General features: G+C 40.2%; 1 protein-coding gene across 5 annotated transcripts in view; it reads right to left on the bottom strand.

Moving 5' to 3' along the window:
- Nucleotides 1-19038, bottom strand: part of DENND1A (DENN domain containing 1A) — a 155608-nt gene extending 136570 nt beyond the window's left edge. For all 5 annotated transcript variants that reach the window (XM_068210944.1, XM_068210948.1, XM_068210949.1 and 2 more), the window contains exons 1-2: nt 18880-19038; nt 13096-13166 (exon numbers count right to left, since the gene is read on the bottom strand). In XM_068210944.1, coding sequence (XP_068067045.1) covers nt 13096-13166; nt 18880-18896 — 88 coding nt within the window. In that variant the 5' untranslated portion in view covers nt 18897-19038. The remainder of the gene's footprint in view (nt 1-13095; nt 13167-18879) is intronic.
- Nucleotides 19039-19985: the final 947 nt, after the last annotated feature.

The following is a 19985-nucleotide window of genomic DNA, read 5'->3' as shown; positions in this document are numbered from 1 at the left end:
TTCATTCCATGTCTAACTGGGTTTCTAAGCTCTCTGCTCCCCAGCTGCTTTTTCCAGGTCTGAATTCATACTGCTGTTGTACTCTCATCAGAAGAATTTCAAGCACCAACAGGTCATTTCTAAAAACTCCCCTTTTTGCTAAACTCTTATTAGCACGATGCCCAAACACCCTTTTTGAGAACAGAAATTAATGCTATTTACCATGGTTTACTCATTGAAAAATAAACATGTATCATAAAGTCTAGTACCACGTCAGTGCTCCATGCCATAATTGTTCCACAGAGGCTCCACAGCCTTTTCTTAAGTAACCAATGATGTTCTCTCCATCTTCTTATACAAGTATATATGTTTAATTTTTAAACATGAAAGATTAAATTAGAAGTTACCCACATAAACACAACTGCTTTTAAAAAGGCTCAAAACACTGTATTTACATCTGCAAGTACTCACGTTGTTACTACAACCTTTATAACTGAGCTTAGGTTTGCTTCAAACAAAACAGGGTTCTCAGCGATAGAGGCCCAAGAAAAAGCCCTGCATACAGTTAGTCTACAAAGAATTAACTGGATTAATTAGCAAGGGATTTGAGAAGCAGCTTGGAGCTAGAAAACCAAAACACTAAATTGTTTAAATACTTTGGCAATGGATCAAGGTTTCTAGGCAGCCCTATGTTCCATTCTCTCCTTTTTTTTTTGCTCGGTGTTTTAACACATTTAACCTGACGAGGTACTTTTTCATGAGATATGAATGACACTGTCAAAATACCAAAAAAGAAGATGTGAATTAAAAAATGCCACAAGCTGTTAGCAATTCTGCCAACATGTATGAGCCCAGGCAACATTAATTAAAAATCAATAGCTTAGGACATAAATAGCTCTTATCTCTGTTATAGTATATCTCTAACATAACTCTCTATTAAAGAAAAAAAAAGGGGGGGAAAAAGCCAGTATCTCTGCTATTATACTGACTGAATTGACCACAACAAAGCAAAAGGAATAAGGCAAAAACCCTGAGCAAAGAAACCCTTATGAGAAAGGGAGGACAGGCATATGAATGATTGGAATGCTTCAGCCTTGCAGTATCATTAACACATAACTGGCTGGAAACAGCAACACTGCAAATACTTGGAGAACACGTTACCAGGAAGAACATTCCATGTTTTCAGTGCTAATACGATTCTATACAAAATTCTTCTTGCCAAGGTAATAAAAATAACATGCACATCTTTCTGTCAGCTAGAGGTTAGTAATCTGTATCTTCCTGAGTTTATTAATCAGTATTTTTATTCTGCATCTCAACTAAAGATTGTCAATTTTCTGATAATTATAAAATAAAGATGAGAAAAAGCAGGAAATTGCACTCAATCTTTATTTCCTTTAGCAACACCATCTTCAAGCTAAAGTTACATTAGCAGGCATCAAAGCTAAAAGACTTAAGATTAACTAGGAACTTAAACCATGGCTTTCAACAGCTGTTTTCACACTTGCAGAGAGCCAAACCTTTGGAAGACTCAAATCCATTTTCTAACACAATATCACATAAAGTCCACCAAGCTGGATGTGCAGTTTGGGTCTGTCATAACTCCCAGACAATCATGACAATTTAGATTTCTGAAAAGTTTCTACAGAAAATTAACATGAAATAGAAGATGTAGAATCATACTGAAATGGAAAGGCTAAGCTTAGTTTTCTTTTTGTCTAACAACTCCTGCTTTATTCAATGATTATTAATGACAGGCATATCAAATGCTTCCATCAAGACACAGTAGTCTGTAATCAGTGATGAAGAATTCAAACAAATGGAAACATTTCACTGTGTCAGCTGGATTTTGAGTCCTACCTTGCACCTGCACTTCGGCACACTCCTACTTCTTCCCATCCCCTTGTCATAATCCCAGCTCCCAAAAACTTATTGATTGAAGTGCAGCACAACAAAATCAAAGGTTCTATTCATAAAGCACTGACACCAAGTGCCAGGACACGAAACAGAAGACCCCACTTTTCACAAGATCTTTTCCTCTAACTTTTCATTGAGCTACAGTCAGAAATTATGTATTTCGTTCCAAACTGTCCAAATTCCATCCCAGCTATTGCCAATTCCAGGTAACCTTGTTTAGGGTGCACTGAATACAAGGTTTTGCTGCTGCATTTGATGTAACGCAATTCTTCATCTAGAAAGTTAATTATGCAACCTTAATTTTTAGTAGAAGTATATTAGAACACAGAACTGCCTTTATTAGAGCTCCTCTAAACAGAATAATTTTAAATTCTACCAAGTTTCCCCAATAATGCTTTTTGTCATTGTAAAAATACAAACTAGCACTTTATTAACACTTCAACCATTGTTTCCATGGAAGGTTCAAGAAAACAAAACAATTCCAAGACTTTGTTAAATCATCTGTCTCCATTTTACTTGATCATTATAAATAAAACTGAATAGAAGATGCACAAGTAATTTGTAAACTCTTTCAAAGGATCTGATTTACATTTTTCTTCTACAAAGATTAAGATCTCCCCATAACATGCTCTATTTGTGTTAAATATTAAATTAAGACACTCATACTACATATATGGCAAAAATTGAATATATTTTTGATATGTTTTGGGATTACTTTCAGCAGTCTAATGCTGCTTATAATACTGGTGCAAATACTGCCACCAGTAAAGAAACAAACATTAAAAAGGTGTCCTTTAAGCTTCCCTTTAAGGCATCTCCCATAATCGTATAATTTGCTCTGGACATCATTAAAATGTAAAGTTAATGAGGATTCAGCTGAAAACAGAAGAAATGTAACCTATTTTCAGGCAAAACTTCTAACACTGCAATCAGAGGGAAAACCTCTTTGATGTCTCTTTGTCTCTTCTCATTAATTTTCTTTTGGTTTAAAAAAAATACAAAGGCTGTTTAAACTAAAAAATGCATAGAAGTTTAAACATGGTAATTATAGTCGAGCTGCAATGAGGTCATTAGGTTTTTAAAACTTTGAGATAAACAAAATTGAGATGTATGACTATTTTAAAAACATGTCAATACTTAATTTTAATTGTCCATGTGATTGATACCCACTGTATTCTAAGGATTTAGTCTAGATACAGAATTGTTTCAAGATGATTTAGTGAAGGACAGAATCCCATGGCCAGGGTAGAGCAAAGCAATCAAGAAATACATCAAAATGATAAGCTGTAATTACTGTATTACTGGATGCCACATTTAGTATTTCTAAGTGCAACAAAACACACTTTTGCCATCCGTGCAAGAGAGATGGCAAATTGTGAGATTTTACTACTCTTTACCTCTACGGTTCATTAAGGAATAAAATACTGAACAAGTTAAATAATTCTATTTACTCACTACATCTATTCTTGTTTATGAACACTGCCACGTACACACAAAGCTGCACACTTCTGTTTTAACATGCTAATTCTTTCCAGCAGAAAATAGCTTAAAGAGGTCTCTTTAATTACACAATATTGATGCACTGTGATATACTGTAGCAGTAGATATTTCTAGCAATTAATTTACAAGTAAATTTTCCCAAACACAAACTAAAAACAGTTTTTACCACTACTGTGTACAAAAGAAGATGATGGATCATCACAAACAGGCCTTAACAAATACACAGGGCAAATATAATCTGATCTTTAGCGTAGAAAGAAAATAATCACAATGAAGCAAAATAATCATATTTGTAACACTTTTCTGCACACCAGGATCACCTCTAGATAAAATGGAATAAGATGAGGTCAATCCATTATTTTGTGGCAAACATAAAAAAAAAAGAATGTTAATGCATTTGTGGACAGAGGTTATAGCTTTAAGAGAAGGTTATTTACCCTAATGAATCTTTTCTACATGTTTGATAAACTCTTCAAATTAAACTGAGCCAATGACCAACAGACAAGTATCAGCTAAAACCAAAAACTACTTTAGGTGCAAGCGAAGCACAACTCCAGAAGAAAATTTCATATTTCTTTCAAGGAAAGTTTTGGGGGTTGTGGTTTGGTTTTGGGGTTGGGATTTTTTGCATTTTACCTTTCCTCTGCCGTGTTTTATTAGCACTTGCTCCGCCCTTGCCCACGGAGCAGCTCTGTCCTACGGACCCGTCCTACAGCACGCGCCAGCTTCTGCTCCACTGGAGCTGCTCCTCCCCTCCTGGGACCCTTCCCTGCTTGTCTGCACTCTCTCGTGCCAGATTCACACAAACACCAAGCACAGCACTGAAATAACACCGAGTCAAAACACAGCTAACCCGGGGAACACCAGCAGCCCGACTCTGCCTCCACCCACACTGTGGTGCTCAAGCAGCCATTCTGTCTTCACATTCTCACACTTGGCTTGAGCCTGCATTAAGTATTTTTGATAGGTGTTTCTCCACAGTGATAATCCGGTTTTAGAACCTCTGGAACAGAAGAGCTCAAGGATCTCCAAAGTATTTTACAGACAGAAACTAGAGTCATTTTCTGAAGGGGTGCAACAATGTAAGAATCAATTAATGAAGGGGTCATGTTACCACTATTTGTATTCTGAACGACATAGTTACAAAGTAAATGATTCTTCAAAGGAACCAAATACGGGATTGAGTTAACACCTGTAATGCAATGGGAGTTGAGAGTCTATAATTAAAGTTCACTTAACATCCCAGCACAAATTCTAATGGGAGATATTCCAGTCAGGAAAGTGTTCAGAAAAAACTCTCTAGACTATAACCCATTCCAGACAACAGATTATCAGTATTAGTCGTCTCTTCCTATCCCTCTATCCAAGGTTTTCATTCTCAATATGGAAGCCCAACTTCCTTGGTTTCTATTTGATACTTCCATGAAATAAGTAATATTAAAATGTACATAAAATGCTGTTTACATCTTTAAAAATGACATAAAAATCATTTGCCCAGGAGCCAAAAATCTGTCAGCATCTGGAATTCTGACAAATGGTTTACCAAAACTTGCTAGTCCAAGAAGGACCAAAATGCAAATTGTCTCTAGTAGCACAGAAGGTGGAGTTTAGGATTTGTTTAGATTTGATCTTGGGTTTTGACAACTGCTGAAGTAAAACTACAGTCTTGCATTAATTTTACACTTATTTGATAATAATCTAACCTCAAATCATATCTTTAAACTCCATTTTAATTTATAAAAAAACCTAACACCCAAACCACGAACAAACAGAAAAAATCAACACAAAACAAAACCAACAAAAAACCACAGGAAAACCTAACAATGTCACTTTTTGTTCATGACAAAAAATACCACACCAAAGGCAGGCAGCCCATGCCTTGGGCACTCACAGGCCTCTTTCTGAATTCCAGTTTGCATTCTCTTCTTGCAAGAAAAAGAACCAGCAATACAAATAGATCTAGTTCATCTTTTACTTCCCCACACTTGCTTTGCCTGAGTGCTGCCCTTGAAGCAGTGCTCTGCTAAGTGCCCTAAAGCACTTTGGAGTGCTCTGCTGCAGCTACCAACCTACACAACAGCGGAATAAAGACAGACACAAATTCTAAATTCCAGTATTTCTATTGAAAACATTCACAGGAAGCATCATCCTACTATGGATGGACCAGTCAGAGTCACTGAGGGGACCGTGCTCACTTCAGGGAAAGGAACCACCCAAAGTTCCTGTTCTTAAATCCACAGGGAGTCTCCTTTAAAGTCATTACTACTTTGTTTCTTTTTCACCTGAATGCCGCTCGAATTGAAAGTCCTTTACAGCAATGTCTGAATCCAGGTTAACTACAGATGCACTAAGCTTTTAGCAGAAGTTAACACTCATTAACGAGATTACCTGTTGTGATTGAGAACAACCAAAAAACAAACCCCCTTGGAAATGCTTATGACTAAGAATGGACTAAAGTTTAAACTACTCCCTTAAATAAAGTCACACACACACAGCCCCCCTTTAACATCAACGTTTGGACTCTGTTCAAAGTACAATCTCTTTGCAGTTACTGGCATGGCAGCCCTATTCTTAAAGCAGCACAGTAAGAGAGAGTTAATTGCAACAAGTGCTTCCCCAAATTCCTAAATGCTTCAAATGCTGAAATCTTAAATGTCTCCGTAATATTGGGTATCTAAATTGAGTCTCTCAAGAACGTTCTGAAAGGAACAACCACCCAAATTCATCTATAAATTCAAGAAAAAGTATTGCTAGTGAATGAAATTAATTTGTTAGAATCACTAGAAAAACCCTCCCTAAGAAAGTTTCAGTTTAGCAGTTAATTCCAACCTGCAGTTAAAAAGGCACTAGCTGTCAGTCAGTTTTCTCACCCAACTCTATCATGAAAAGAAAAACTGACAGATCACAGGAGCTTGCCTTTGTAAACCAATTCGGGAACTTTCATGCTTCTTATTTGTTAGGTTAAAGGTTAAATTGCTGACCTCTGCCCTCCTGCTTAGCAGCCTTTCCCTTTTTCTGTAAAGCTTTATTTTGGGGCTGTATTTACATGGATTAGTCTCTTTTCACGCTAAGAAGGAATCTGTTCACAGCCAAAGCCTTAGTTCTGGTTGTACAAAAAGCAGTCACAATTATTCAGCAGCAGACAATGACCATATTGTGGATTTACAAAAAAACCACCTCAGCCATGGCAAGTTCTGTCCTTGCTGCACAAAACAATAGAAGAAAAATCTTATCAAGCATTCAAGGAAAGCAAACAAAGCAGGCCCACTGTGAACTTGATGAAGATGTCAAGCTCCTTTAAAAAAATATAAATCAACAAAAGAGTTTAAAGTCTTGTGAGTGAGACTTTCTGTGCTGAATTTTTTCTGTCTAGTTAAACAGTGCCAGCATAGCAATATACTGCAGATTAGTAAATACTTGTGAAATAGGAAAGACTGTAGACAGAAATAGTTAAAGCATGAAGCAAAAAGGCCAAAGAGCTCTCTTCCCACAAAATAGCTCACAGCAACAGAGAAACACTCAGTTAGATTTGATATTACTGGTTTGGGGGTTTATTAAATCTAGTACTCTCAGACAAGAATACGCCTAAAAATGTGTTAGATAAAATATATGCTGACTTGCAAAATGATAGATTCTAGTACTTTTTTCCTAAGGTGAGTTTCTCTTCAAATTGAGTTCTCTATTTCATTTATAGTGTAAAAACCAAACTGTAAACTGTCTTCACAGAAAACAGCTCAAACTGTGCTATTGACTTACCCTGACACTGCAGTCCCAGCAAGCTCTTTGTTAAAATCTTCCACCTTGTTTGTACTTAGAAGCAAAGCAATCAAATGGAAACAGAAAAACAAAGCAGCAGCTTAGGAGAATTAGAATTCCCAAATACCACCTACCTACTTAGCTTTGGTTACTTTTCCAATCCTGCTTTAGGAAGTTTGGTGTAGCAACACAACACTGTAAAGATGGGATAGGAAAACTCGTGATATGGGAATTCCAGCCCCTTCAACAGAAAGCCCTTATTTAATGGAAAGAGACCTGCATTCTGCACTACCTTTGACAGTCCTAAACCTTCAACATTTCATCTATTTCTCAATACAGAATGGGCATATTGGAACCAATAAAATGCTTTCATCCTAAAAAAATAAAGGCTGCTCTGAGAGGTGCATGGTAAGGTTGACAAACCTTTGAATGATCAACTCTTAACTTAATCCTAGTCCAGTAACTTTGCTTATGTTCAAGAAAATCCTACATCAGTATAGGAGGCACTGCTCTGCTATGTAACATTATAATCTATGACAAAAGATAATTTTGTCAGGGACAGGGAGCAGCAGTGTGTCTGACAAGAGACAGAAAGCTGCTAGTTCTCCCTACCTGTGAAAGTCCTAGCACAGAAACCACAGTGACAGCTGTAGAATAATTTTAAGGCCCAAGTACATCATGACTTCTCCCAGTAGAGTTAAGGACTTCGATTAGTTTAAGTTATACATTTGTGATCTACTGGGAAGGGGGAAGGGAGGGAAAGAGCTATTACAACTCAAGGCTAGGACATGAAAAGTAAAGAAGGAAGTACTTAAACTACTCACAAGCTTCTAGTAGGAACAAGATTAGTAGTACATGCTACTCTAGGAGCCAATTCAAATGTAAATTTCATCCTTTCACTCAAACAATGATAAACTACCTCAGAGTTAATAGTTTCCTTCTAAGATTCATCTCCCTTTTCAACTTAGGGTATGTTTTCGAGAAAAGAAAGAAGCACACGGAGAGTCTTACAGCAAGATCTTTTAAATTCTGTCATAAAAGAAGTAGCATAAACTACATTTCCTTTCCTAATCCAGTGAACATTTGTTAAACTCTACCATACTTACACTTTGTCCATGCGGTCGCATTTAGGCTTCTAACTTACCACGGTTTTTTAAAAAAACACTCAGAAAGAAATCCTTTAGCTGTACTAAACCATTTCAGCTTTTTCCTTGAACACACAGCAAGAATTTATGCTACACTCACAAAAAGATGAAAAATGAGGTCCTTGGAGAGAAAGGCCTTTTGGCACACTACATGGTAAAGCTACAGATTTGACATACTTTTATAATGTCTGCTTTGGCAAGAACACAAAAACCCCACACAAAAGCATGGTACGTCCTCCCAGACAGGGGTGTAGGGGGTGTTCTACTCTTGTGAGCATTTACTTTCAAATGCTCTTACTTCAGAGACTATTTTGATCAGTTACTTTAGACTAACAAATTCTCTTTTGCTATATGAACAGTTTGACAGTCAGACTACAATTCTCCTCACAGCCCTTTCTAACAAGAGAGAATCTTTGGCTGAAGTCCAGCAACAGCCTTAAATTTGTCACATCCTATTTTTGATGAATGATCTGCAGCAGTTTTAAGATCATAAAGTGCTTTGAACGTTAAAAGAAAAATTTCACAAGTAGTAAGCTTTCACTTTCTTTATAAAGGTATTTAAACTAAATTTGCTAGGAGATCCTTTCTACTTCTGCGTCTCAAAAAACTCGCACAAAACAATCTCCTGGCTGAGATTAAACACATAGGAAACACTTGCAATGCACTTCTCTACAATGTGTCAATAGCATAGAACTGGATATCTAAGAGTGCTTAAGTGAGCTTAAGCAGTTATCTTCTGTAAAAGAAACAATAAAAGTCCTTTGTAATTTACTGCCTCACCTTCTGTGAAGTTCCAGTATTATGAAATGCACGACAAATAAAAAAAACACAATCTTATCAAATGTTTTTTTCCTTTCTTTACACAAAGATTAAAAATAGGAAAAGAAATCCAGTAAAATAGCAGTATTTCATAAAAAGCTTTTAATTATCCACATCGTGTAACAATTCAATGCACGAGAGAAGATCATGCACGAGAAACACAAAACTTATTAGTTTTACTTTGAGCCAATTTTTCCCTAAAATATTTCACTTTTACAATAAAACCATGGCTATTTTTCCCTCTTTTTCTGAAAGTAAATGTGTGGGAGCTGGTGAGAAGCATTAGAATTGCAAAGTCCCTATGCTTGACATACTTATACCTGACACACACAACACAGATTTCTCACTAGATAAACTCCACCTACTGTCACTGTAAAAACACAAGCTCTGTTCTAATTTGCAGCTTCTCACTTTTGGTGAGGAGGCTCCAGGCTCCGGAGCAATGCAAGCCTATAAAGAGGAAATCAGGGGAGAAGAGGCCTCTAAGGATGAACAAGGAGTTCCTGGACAAACTAAACACAAACAGGCAGCTTCCAGAGGGTGGAAGCAGGGAAACATGGCCTGGAAGGAATGTAGAGGAACTGCTTGAACAGCCAGGCATCAGGTTAGGAAAGCTAAAGCCCTGCCAGAAGTAAATCTGGCCAAAGACACCAAGGACAACAAGAAAAGCTTTTATAGGTATATTGGTACTAAAAGAAAGAACAGGACAAATACATGTCCTCTCAGAAAGGGGAATTACCAGCTTCCATTGAAACAGCAATCATTAGGCAAAAAAAAAATGGCTTGGTGCTGTCTTCTCCTAAGGAAATCTATCTTTAATAAGAAATACTCATCTTCACGCAGTCAGAGTTGAAGCTATCCTGCATCATAGTTCTCAAAAAAAGACATCACATTTACTTAATTAAGAAAAAAATCTGTAAGTTTCCAAGTAAGACCTGTGAATTCAACAAAGAAAGCACAAAAAACACCTTTAAATACGACTGAATGCTGGAATTGTATAATCTACCAAAGATTTCATGTGCCAAAAATATACAGTGCTGAGCACAGATGATTATTATTTCTAAACAATCTTGAGGGGAAGGGACAGTGAGAGCACAGGAAGCTGATCCAGTGATCATTTCCACTCTCAGTTCACACATTTCACTGTGGTTTAGCAAAGTTCTGCCTGGACTGGAATAAAACAATGTTTGCTTTTCCAACTTCTTTGGTTTCAATGACATTTTTCTCTTTGCACCTTATTAAGCATACAAAATATTCCCCAGATGATCCTGAAGCTTACACTTCTAGAAATCAAATCTTAGGATCATAGGATAACTGAGGCAGGAAGGAACCTTGGGTGGCCTCTAGTCCAACCTCCTGCTCAAACACAGGCCAGGTGTGAGGTCAGACCGGATTCTTCATGGTTTTGAAGCAGTTCAGTCTTGAAAACCTCCACGGATGGAGATGCACAACATCTCTTGAGTGACCTGGTCTGTACTTGACTCCTCATGGTGAACAGGTTCTCCATAGTCACTGAGAATGTCTCTTGATCCAGCCTGTCACTGCACCTTGTCCTCCTGCCACGCATCACTTGGCGAGCCCGGATACCTCACCCCGATGAGCTCCCGGGTGTGGAAGGCTGCTGCTCAGGCTCCCTGGAGCCTCCTCCAGGCTGGACCAGCCCAGCACTCTTGTCTCCTCACACTGCAGTGCTTCAGCTCGCTCACCACCTTTGCGGCCCTCCATTGAACTGGGTCTGGTTTATTGGTGTCTTTTGTGGAATCCAGAACACATTTTTCCCTTCTGCAGTTGACTGTGAACTTTGAAATACATTAAAGCCTAAAATTTCAGTTGATACTTCACAGTCACATGGAAACATCCTTTGCTACCTTCTCACTTTTCCAATTTGCTCCCGCATCCCACCATGGCTGGGGAGCGGGCGGCTGCGTGGGGCTGAGCTGCCAGCTGGGGTTAATCCATGACAGCTACACAAACTTTTCAGTACCAAAATGGAGGCAAGTTTTACCCTCCACAAGCCAGACAATCCCCCACACTAGGACAGTTACAGCTTTGGAGCAATTCTTTCTCCTCAAGACCAAGTCAGAAGATTGATACCACAATTAAGAGCATTTTAAGTATCAACAGTGCTATTATACTAGACACAAACTTCAAAAATAGCTGCCTTAATTAATTTTGGGACCAATTAAATGGGGAGAAATAGTTTCAAATCTGCCTGATAACTTGCTTCTCACACAACTTTTATGCATTTTAGTTTTCTCAACAGTAGCTGCTCCTTGCCATGCAACATTCCCCAACTGCAAAAAAAACAAAAGTTAATCTATATTCTTAGGCTTTTGGCATGGAAGAGACAGCCAGAAAGTGGACACAGACTACATGAAAGTTTCTAGGTGTGTATTTCTGGAATGGTGATTTGCCTGGGATACAGTACAACTGTTAAATACAGCTGACACTGCAGAGAACAAGACAACTTTCATTCAGAACAGAAGGACAAAATAATTGGGTATACACAAATCTGAGGTTTCTGAGAATAAAGTATACCTCTTAAGCATAAAAAAATGGTTGGGAAAAATGTCTTAAAAGATTCCTCAGAGAGAGTAACTTCAAAATACATGGCTAGTAAAAACAATTATTAAAACTGTTTTTTTACTCCCTAAAAAGAAATTCTAAAGATTTTGCACCTACAAGTGCATACAACAAACCTAAAAACACAACTAAGAGAAACTCCCACAGAATCAGTTGGTTTATAGAACAAAATGTATACTAAATTCTCCAATTAAAAACCTGTAAAGTAGTTTCCATGCTTTTTAACCCACCTTCCCACAGCAGGGAATTAATCCCTCCAGGGGGATGCAAACAAACTTCAAAGAGAAGATTATACCCAGACACTAGTACTGTACAATGTAATGTTTATGGTCAAATTTGTTCAGATTTTCTGGCACTAGAATCCAGGTCAGATGTGCAGAAACAAAGACCAGTTATTAAAAGGGCTCCTGCAGTTACATCAAATAGTTGTGATGGCACAGAGCAGTAGGACAAGCCAAAACTGTATTCCAGCTACAACTCCTATGGAGGCTTTGGCAGGCAAGGAAGGAGTTGCAGCTATTTGACTTTTGCAGACTGTAACAAACACAGATATAAAAGGAGGCAAGTGGCTTTCCAGTCAATAAAATAGAAAAATCCTTTCTATTGGCTCATTTCACCATATCTACAACACACACACACGATTCTTTTTCATAAAAGACAAAAGAAATAGTACGTCAGTACATGCTGACTAATCATAACTATTTAATTTTGACAAACTTCCTTTCTGTACCCTTCTAGAGACTGAACCCTCATAACAGTACCTTGAACTAAATTTTGGCATTCCATTTCAACCTTTGCTTTTCCTGCTTATTTGATCAAGTTCCTCAGGTGAGATAAAAGTGCAATCAAAAATTCCTCTACCATAAACATAGGAATACTTATAAAAATAATATTAAATAAAAATACTCGTGTAATTATGACTTTATAACAATGGTAAAAACAGTTAACCAAATCATAAGCTGCATCCATGCCTACTTTCCAGTTAAAGTCATTTAATCAAAGCAAGAATCCTGGGAGCAGATAAAAATACTTCCGTAGACAAATAATCAGGATCTCTTAAGAGTATGTTTTTGGTTTAAAACTACCCTTTTTTACATGAGCAGCAAATACCAATTTGAAAAAGCACTTACTTTTTCAACCAAGTCAAGAAAAGAGTTAATTCTATTTTAAAAGACAAAAAGAGACAAAACAGTCAAAAAACCTGAAAATTGTCCACAATCAGATACAGAAACATAAATTTCTTAGTCCTAACTGTAAAAGATTCCACAGAACCTGTAATTAAGATATTTTAAAAGCTAGAACAGCATAATGTTAAATATACTTAATTATCTCACAATACATGGTTTTTAAGAATAGTTTTAGCCAATAAATAGGTAGAAACAGTGCAAAACAGTACCTTTCCCAATGCAACTGATTCCTGAGTGGGTCACTTCTGCATACACCTCAAAGGTAGTTTCTGGATTTTGTCTGAAACAAAAGGAAGGTATTTAGCACACTGAGAATTTGGTTTAAGAGCACTTGCACTGAGGCAGTCAGAAAGGGTTCTCAGCATGCACACAGTACAATAACAACTAGAGAATCCTCATTTCTTCATTTACAGCCTTGAATAATTTCTCATCAGACCTTTGTAAGGTGCTAAATACAGGATGTTTTTCAGGAAAAAAAGGTATTGGGAACTTTTCACCAAACTGAAAAGTCACATTGTCCAACACTGGACAAACAGAACCCAGATTCACATTTTCACTACTGTGACCCTTGAGTTCAACTTCATGACATCTATTTGCCCAGGAAAATTGGAAAAAAAAAAGGAGATGCAGTCAAGAGGAGGCAAAATCACTTTCTGCACACACTACTGAAAAACCTAAGAGGCTGTATTTAGGATGAAGACAGTGCCCCTTTTTAAAACCTGTCAAAATATTTCTACCTCTTTGCCAAATAAAGGCCATGCTGGAGAATATTACAAATGCATGAGGTTGGTCTCATGAGACTCCAGAGTCTTAAATCCAGAAATTTGCCAGATGCATAGAAATAAGTGTGACAGTCAAAAACCATACCAAATTGAGCTAGAAGATGTAAGTGATGCTTGAGGAAAGAGATTTACTTTGCTCAAGAGTTATAAATATACCAGTAGTAAAAGTAAGAAGTTGATGCTATTACTTCAAAACAAACAAACAATTTAGTGTATATTTTCAGTTCTTACTAATTTAACTCCTAAGTGATGCTCTGGAATTACATCTCATAATGAGCATGCAAAGGCAGCAGGTGATTATATAAGAAAGACTATTTTGACTTAATTCCTGACTAACAATTTTAGCTACTCCAGATATTTTTTATGAGATTAAAGAGACTGTAGTCCTGAAATAAGGATTTTGCAGGTCTGAACATGTGACACTTTATTCTTAGACTTTCTGGTTAAAATCAAGAATCAAAATTGCATAATTACTGTTCTAAATTTACAGCTGCTTGCATAGTGATAATATTGTCTCCTATGTGTTAATGCAAACTAACATTAGGAAATTGCTGTGCTATAATTTACTTGTGAATTTTGTAACTTCCTTACAGCTAAGGACAAAAAAAATGACAAAACCCGTAAATATAAATGCTAGAATTCCTGAATGATAATTAAAAAAATTAAACTCATCTTACCCAACATTTCAAACCAAACATACAAGCATGCCAAGGAGTTCAGCTTAACTCTTCGGAGAATTTCTATTATTTTTAATCCTACTTTAACACCAAAAGGATTAAGGAAAACATTTCTAACCATGCCACAGGCCCACTTAGCCTAACTCAAGTGGCTCTAAGCCAAACCCCACACCTATTTAAACTGACAGAAAAGCTACCACTGCTTTCAGTGGCACAGGATCACACTCCTCAGTTTTACAGAGCTCCTCTCAGGAGCAACAATGGTTCACAACTCAATTAATGGTAATTTAATTTGCCACCAGTTCCCAACTGATTTGTCTTAAGTAGCTGTTTTTTCAGAAAACTACACTCATAAGTTATGAGAAATCCAAAGTCAGCTGTTATTGTGCAATATAAGAGCAATCTTGCATAATTCTCACTGTGCTGCTCAAGTTGCAGCAATAACCTGCAAATACTGGGGTTTAGCTCCATCCGACAGCCCTGCTACCCACAGAGCACCAGAAATGTATTTTTCCTTTTATACACATTGCTGGGCAGCCTTATCATACCCTTCTTGTTTATGCCTTTATTTTTAGCACTCTGTTTCCTTAATTAAAAGTTTATAAACTTTATATTTTTACAGCTAATGGTTAAAACAACAAACACCTTTTTAGCATTATGTTAGAACCCACGTTCAAATTCTTAAGTGAAAGCACCGGGTAACACAGCTGGCAGGAGCACAGACCATATTCCAAAACTTTCAGACAAAAAGACATCACATTTTGTATTTTAATTTTCCATGACAAACACCCATTTATTTCTATGAACACTGAAATTAAAGTAGCCTTCCCAAGTGAGAAACTCAGTATTAAAGGCTGCATTCAACAACCAGCACCTCAGTATGAGAATGAAGCCATTGTTGGATTGTGGATATTTTATAACTTTTCAGGGCATTAAGGAAAAAAGTCACTATGAGACTTCATACAGTTTGCAAATACAGCATAGACATGATCAGAAATGTGTATTCTGTAGTCCAGTGTCACCTGAGAATTGCACAGAAACCCCAGCAATCCTCCACAGCACAAGAGCCTTGAACACATACACCAAGTTTTCCCTCCTCCCAGAAATCACTTACAGACCCATGGTCACTTACCAAGTGAACAATAAGATGCAATTTAAAAAAATACATAGGACACAGAGGTACAAAAAGACATAGTACCTCACTTATTTGAGAACTAGGTAATTTCAGAAGGAAATGCAATACTTCTTTGTAAACACTAGCTAAGGATGGAGCTGTACGAGAAAATAATACTTCTGTGATAAATGCTATTTGTATGAATTACTTCAAATCTCTGATCTAGAAATAGCATCCGTTTCAAAGCAATTAATATAAAATTCAATTTTACACTGAAATAAAATATTTCAAATAAGGTATTTATGCACCTTTTATGATCAAAAAATGTAGTTTTTACCAAACTGTAAGAGATTTATTCAGAATAAAATTAAATCAAGCCCTTCTCCGAAGCTGCATGGCTGGAAGTACATACTTTACATATCTACAGCCTACTTCGATTCTGCCAGGAGCATTGTTTGTACACACAGGAAAATGCAATAGCACTTATGACAGAAAGTATCATTCAGCTTAAGAACTGAGGCATAAGAGAGGAGTCTGACATTGCCTGATAATTAGTTGTCCTGTAACAAGACTTAGTTGCTCAACTCTTGCAGAAAGTAAATTATTAGCAGAAAACTGTAATCACTAATTCAATTCAGAAACTATAACAGAAGGCTTGATTAATTTCCTTGTATTTAACTTTTTTGCCTGGTATTCCCTAGGTAGATAATATTTCATCTTAGCATATAACAAACGTTCTGTTAAATCTCTGAAAGCTTTCCCAGATGTACACTTGGCACCTATTGTGTCACCAGTGAAATACAACCACCTCTGGAAAGGGACATGCCAACTGTTTTTACAGTGCAATGCCATTCTGAACAGATTGATATTGACACATTATTTAAGATAAATAAATAAGAAACCCTTTCTGTCTTGTAACATGGAGTACAAAGGCTCGGGAGCAGTGACAGCAGCAGGTTAACAAAGCTCCTTTGCTACCTCACCTGGCTGGCAAAGAGTGCCTGGCACGTTCCCTGAGACAGAGGATTAACCCAGCACTGTAACCCAATGCTCAATTTAGCTTTTTTTTTGCCTGCAGCTATACAGAAGCCAAAAGCTTACAGGACTGCTGGCAATTCCTTGATTTCTTTCACTTCAGTCTGATGCAGCTACTGATGCTTTTCTCTAAGCAATCTTTCACTCAAATGACTCATTATTATACACCCATCAGAAATCTAACTGACAGATATGCCCAGGTTTCATGCAGAGTCTATCACAGTGCATGCAAGGGATCCTGTGCCAAGCAGTTTAACATCCCTCTCAGTTATCAATCTACTGCAAGAAGCAAGGGATCTGACTGCTGGATGTTTACTGGGGCTCCAGCACATACTGGCGACACCCCTAAAGAAGACGTGCCTCACCCTTCCCAGTTAACAAACAGTTCTCCCATTCACAGTTCCAACTAGCCCCGATAAGGAAGTTACCAACATTAAAGTCTTTGCTGGATTAAACATCCAGCTCAGAAAGGCAGACCAGAAAAGCCTCTTACTCAGACAGGCTTTCTCACTCTATATATTTTAAGACTGTTTTGAAATTTTGTCCTTACACTACTCAGGCACAGTGTTCTGCCCAAAGTGGAAAAAAAGCAGTTTATTAAGTGTTGCTCAAGGCAAAGTTGCTTAATCACCTAGTGGACAAAATGCTTTCTCACAAAGTCCACGAAGAATGAAAAGCAATGTTTACCTGGGTTTATTACCTCTGCTACTCGGGTGATTGGGAAAGACAGGGGTTTTATCTGCAGTCTTAAAAGACAAGTTCGCACTGAAAGACTTAGCACAGAAAAGGTCCTTAACTCCTCTGGCTGCACTAACTATTTCTAACAGCTACATCTCCCTGACACCAGTTTCTAGTTGGAGCATCTCACCTGCCTTGATGACATTCTCATTTAGCAAAGTCTACTCAAAGCCACTGAAGTCCAATCAGCAACCACAAACCCAAAGATGGCAAACACAGCCTGTGGATACAGCACCACAAAACAAACTGCATTTAAAGTAAGCATCAACCTCTTAACAGATTTAAGATAAGGTCATCATAAGAAGTCATTCTGGATCATAATCTTGAAGTGATCCAAGCAAGGGTGATTGCTGCAGGGTCTGAAGGTGCAAGTTAGAGATACAGTCTGCTCTGCTGCCAAAATACATACAGTTGTCAATTCCACCTGTATTTGACTGTAAGAGTTTAAGCACTTTCTCAAGCTTTCATTTCTCTGCATCAACAGCTGAGAACACATACTCCAAAGAGGTGCAAAATTCATGCCCACAGTATGCTTAAGGAAGGAAGAAAGGTTCATTTCTTTTCCGGAACTAACCAACTGCCACAGTGCTATCATTACAAACACTCATTATCTGGTTACATTTTCCTAAGACACCTGGCTGAAAAGACACATTTCACCTATCCAGCCTATGGGCTTGGGAACATGAAGATGTGTCATCACACAAACCATGTCCTCTCCAGTCTTGTATTCAAGTTAAACAAAACAACTGAAAAGTTAAAGTCCAATGTAATCCTGAAGAACGCTGTGTTCAAGAAGGAAAACCAAGCGCTCGACAGCACCTGCTGAATAAAACAGATTCCACCTGGGTCCCTCCACTCTATAACTGTTTCACACACAGCACTCCCTGCTTGGGAATATCTTTATTACACCTCTACCTGTGTCCGAGGAACTGAATTTTCCTGGAATTAAATATGAAGAAACTGAGACTTTTAAAGTGATTATACCAATCATACCAACAAGGCTTACCAGTAAATCAACTAACAATTTTATGAAAAATTTAAAAAAAACACCAACATTTGAGGGCATGGATCTGCAGGCCCAGCACATCAATCACTTGCATCACTCCTCTCCTTCCCCCAAACCCCTTTGCTAATGCACTTTGGCTATCTCCTAGCCAGACTGCAATCCTTCCGTCAGCACACTCTAACCTGGGCAAAGAAATTTGCACTCCCTCGACCCCTCCACACCCCCGAAGAGGCGCCGGCTGTGCTGGCGATGAAGATGTTCCCAACACAGCACCCCGCCCTCCCTCAGGCCTGCACCGATAGCATGGCACGGCCCTCCCCGCCTGGCCCTGAGAGCGGGAGGGGCAGCGGGCTCGGTGTGAGGCAGGGTCGGCCCTCGTCCCTCTGCTGGGGCAGGGCCGGAGGGTCCCGCCGGGGTCTCGCCCGGACGCGGGCCCGTCCTGCCCGTCCCTCCGGCCGGCGGGGCAGGGAGCGCTCTCTCCCCTTCTCCCTCTCCTTCTCGCCCAACCCGAGGCCCGCGGGCTCGGCCGGGGTCCCGCCCGCGCGGCCTCACACGGAGCGGAGGGAGGGCGGGGAAGTCAGTCCCCTTCTCGCTCTCCCGAGGGCCTGAAGCAGGGCTGGAGAGCTGCGGAGGGCACTCACTTGATCCTGGATCCCATGGTCTCCGGGAGGCCGCATAGACCCGGGGCGGAGCGAGACACGGGCGGGGGCCGCAGGGCCGCGCTCTGTCCGCCGCTCGCCCCTCACTCCATCCCGGCCCGCGCCGCGGCGCCCCGGCCGAGTCACGGCGCGGGGGCTGCCGGGAGCTGTAGTGCGGCGGAGCCCGGGGCGGGCGGTGTGTCCCTGTCCGGGGCGGGCGGTGTGTCCCTGTCCGGGGCGACCGTCACGGAAAGGACCGGGCCCTGCTCGTGGTGCCGAGCCACAGGAGTACACAGCAGGAAACTGATGCACAGCAAGTTCCACCCGAACACGAGGCGGACTCTCTTCACTGCGCGAGTGCCCGAGCACTGGAACAGATTGTCCCGAGAGGACGTGCAGTCTCCCTCACAGGGAATATTCCAGAACCGTCAGGACACGATCCTGTACCATGTGTTTTCATGACTGTCTGGACAGGGAGGTTGGACCAGATGCCCCAAAAAGTCCCTTCCTACCCGACCTATCCTGTGTCTCTGTTACTGTGCCGGGGGTCGGCAGTGGCAATGCGGAGTGGCCCCGCTCCCCTCGGGGAGACTGGGACGGGGGGCCACGCTCCCCTCGGGGAGACTGGGACGGGCCCCGCTCCCCTCGGGGAGACTGGGACGGGCCCCGCTCCCCTCAGGGAGATTGGGACGGGCCCCGCTCCCCTCAAGGGAGATTGGGACGGGCCCCGCTCCCCTCGGGGAGACTGGGACGGGCCCCGCTCCCCTCAGGGAGATTGGGACGGGCCCCGCTCCCCTCGGGGAGACTGGGACGGGCGGCCCCGCTCCCCTCGGGGAGACTGGGACGGGCGGCCCCGCTCCCCTCAAGGGAGATTGGGACGGGCCCCGCTCCCCTCAGGGAGATCCAGGCCGGCCGCGCTCCTTCCAGGCCTCCTCAGCTGCCCGCCGCGTTCAGCAGCTGAGGAGCGGCCTGGAGTGACCCCGAACAGCAGGGCCAGGCCGGGACTGACGGGGCCAAACCGCGTCACCGGCTTGATCCCGAGCCCCGAATAGCCACTGATATCCAGGCCAGATGATGAGCAGGACTGCCCATCTCGGAAAACCCCGGGC

This window comes from Anomalospiza imberbis, chromosome 21 (assembly GCF_031753505.1).
Source record: "Anomalospiza imberbis isolate Cuckoo-Finch-1a 21T00152 chromosome 21, ASM3175350v1, whole genome shotgun sequence".
In the NCBI taxonomy this organism is placed as follows: Eukaryota; Metazoa; Chordata; class Aves; order Passeriformes; family Viduidae; genus Anomalospiza; species Anomalospiza imberbis.
Note: the sequence above shows the minus strand (reverse complement) of the source record. Positions and strands in the feature narration are given on the sequence as shown.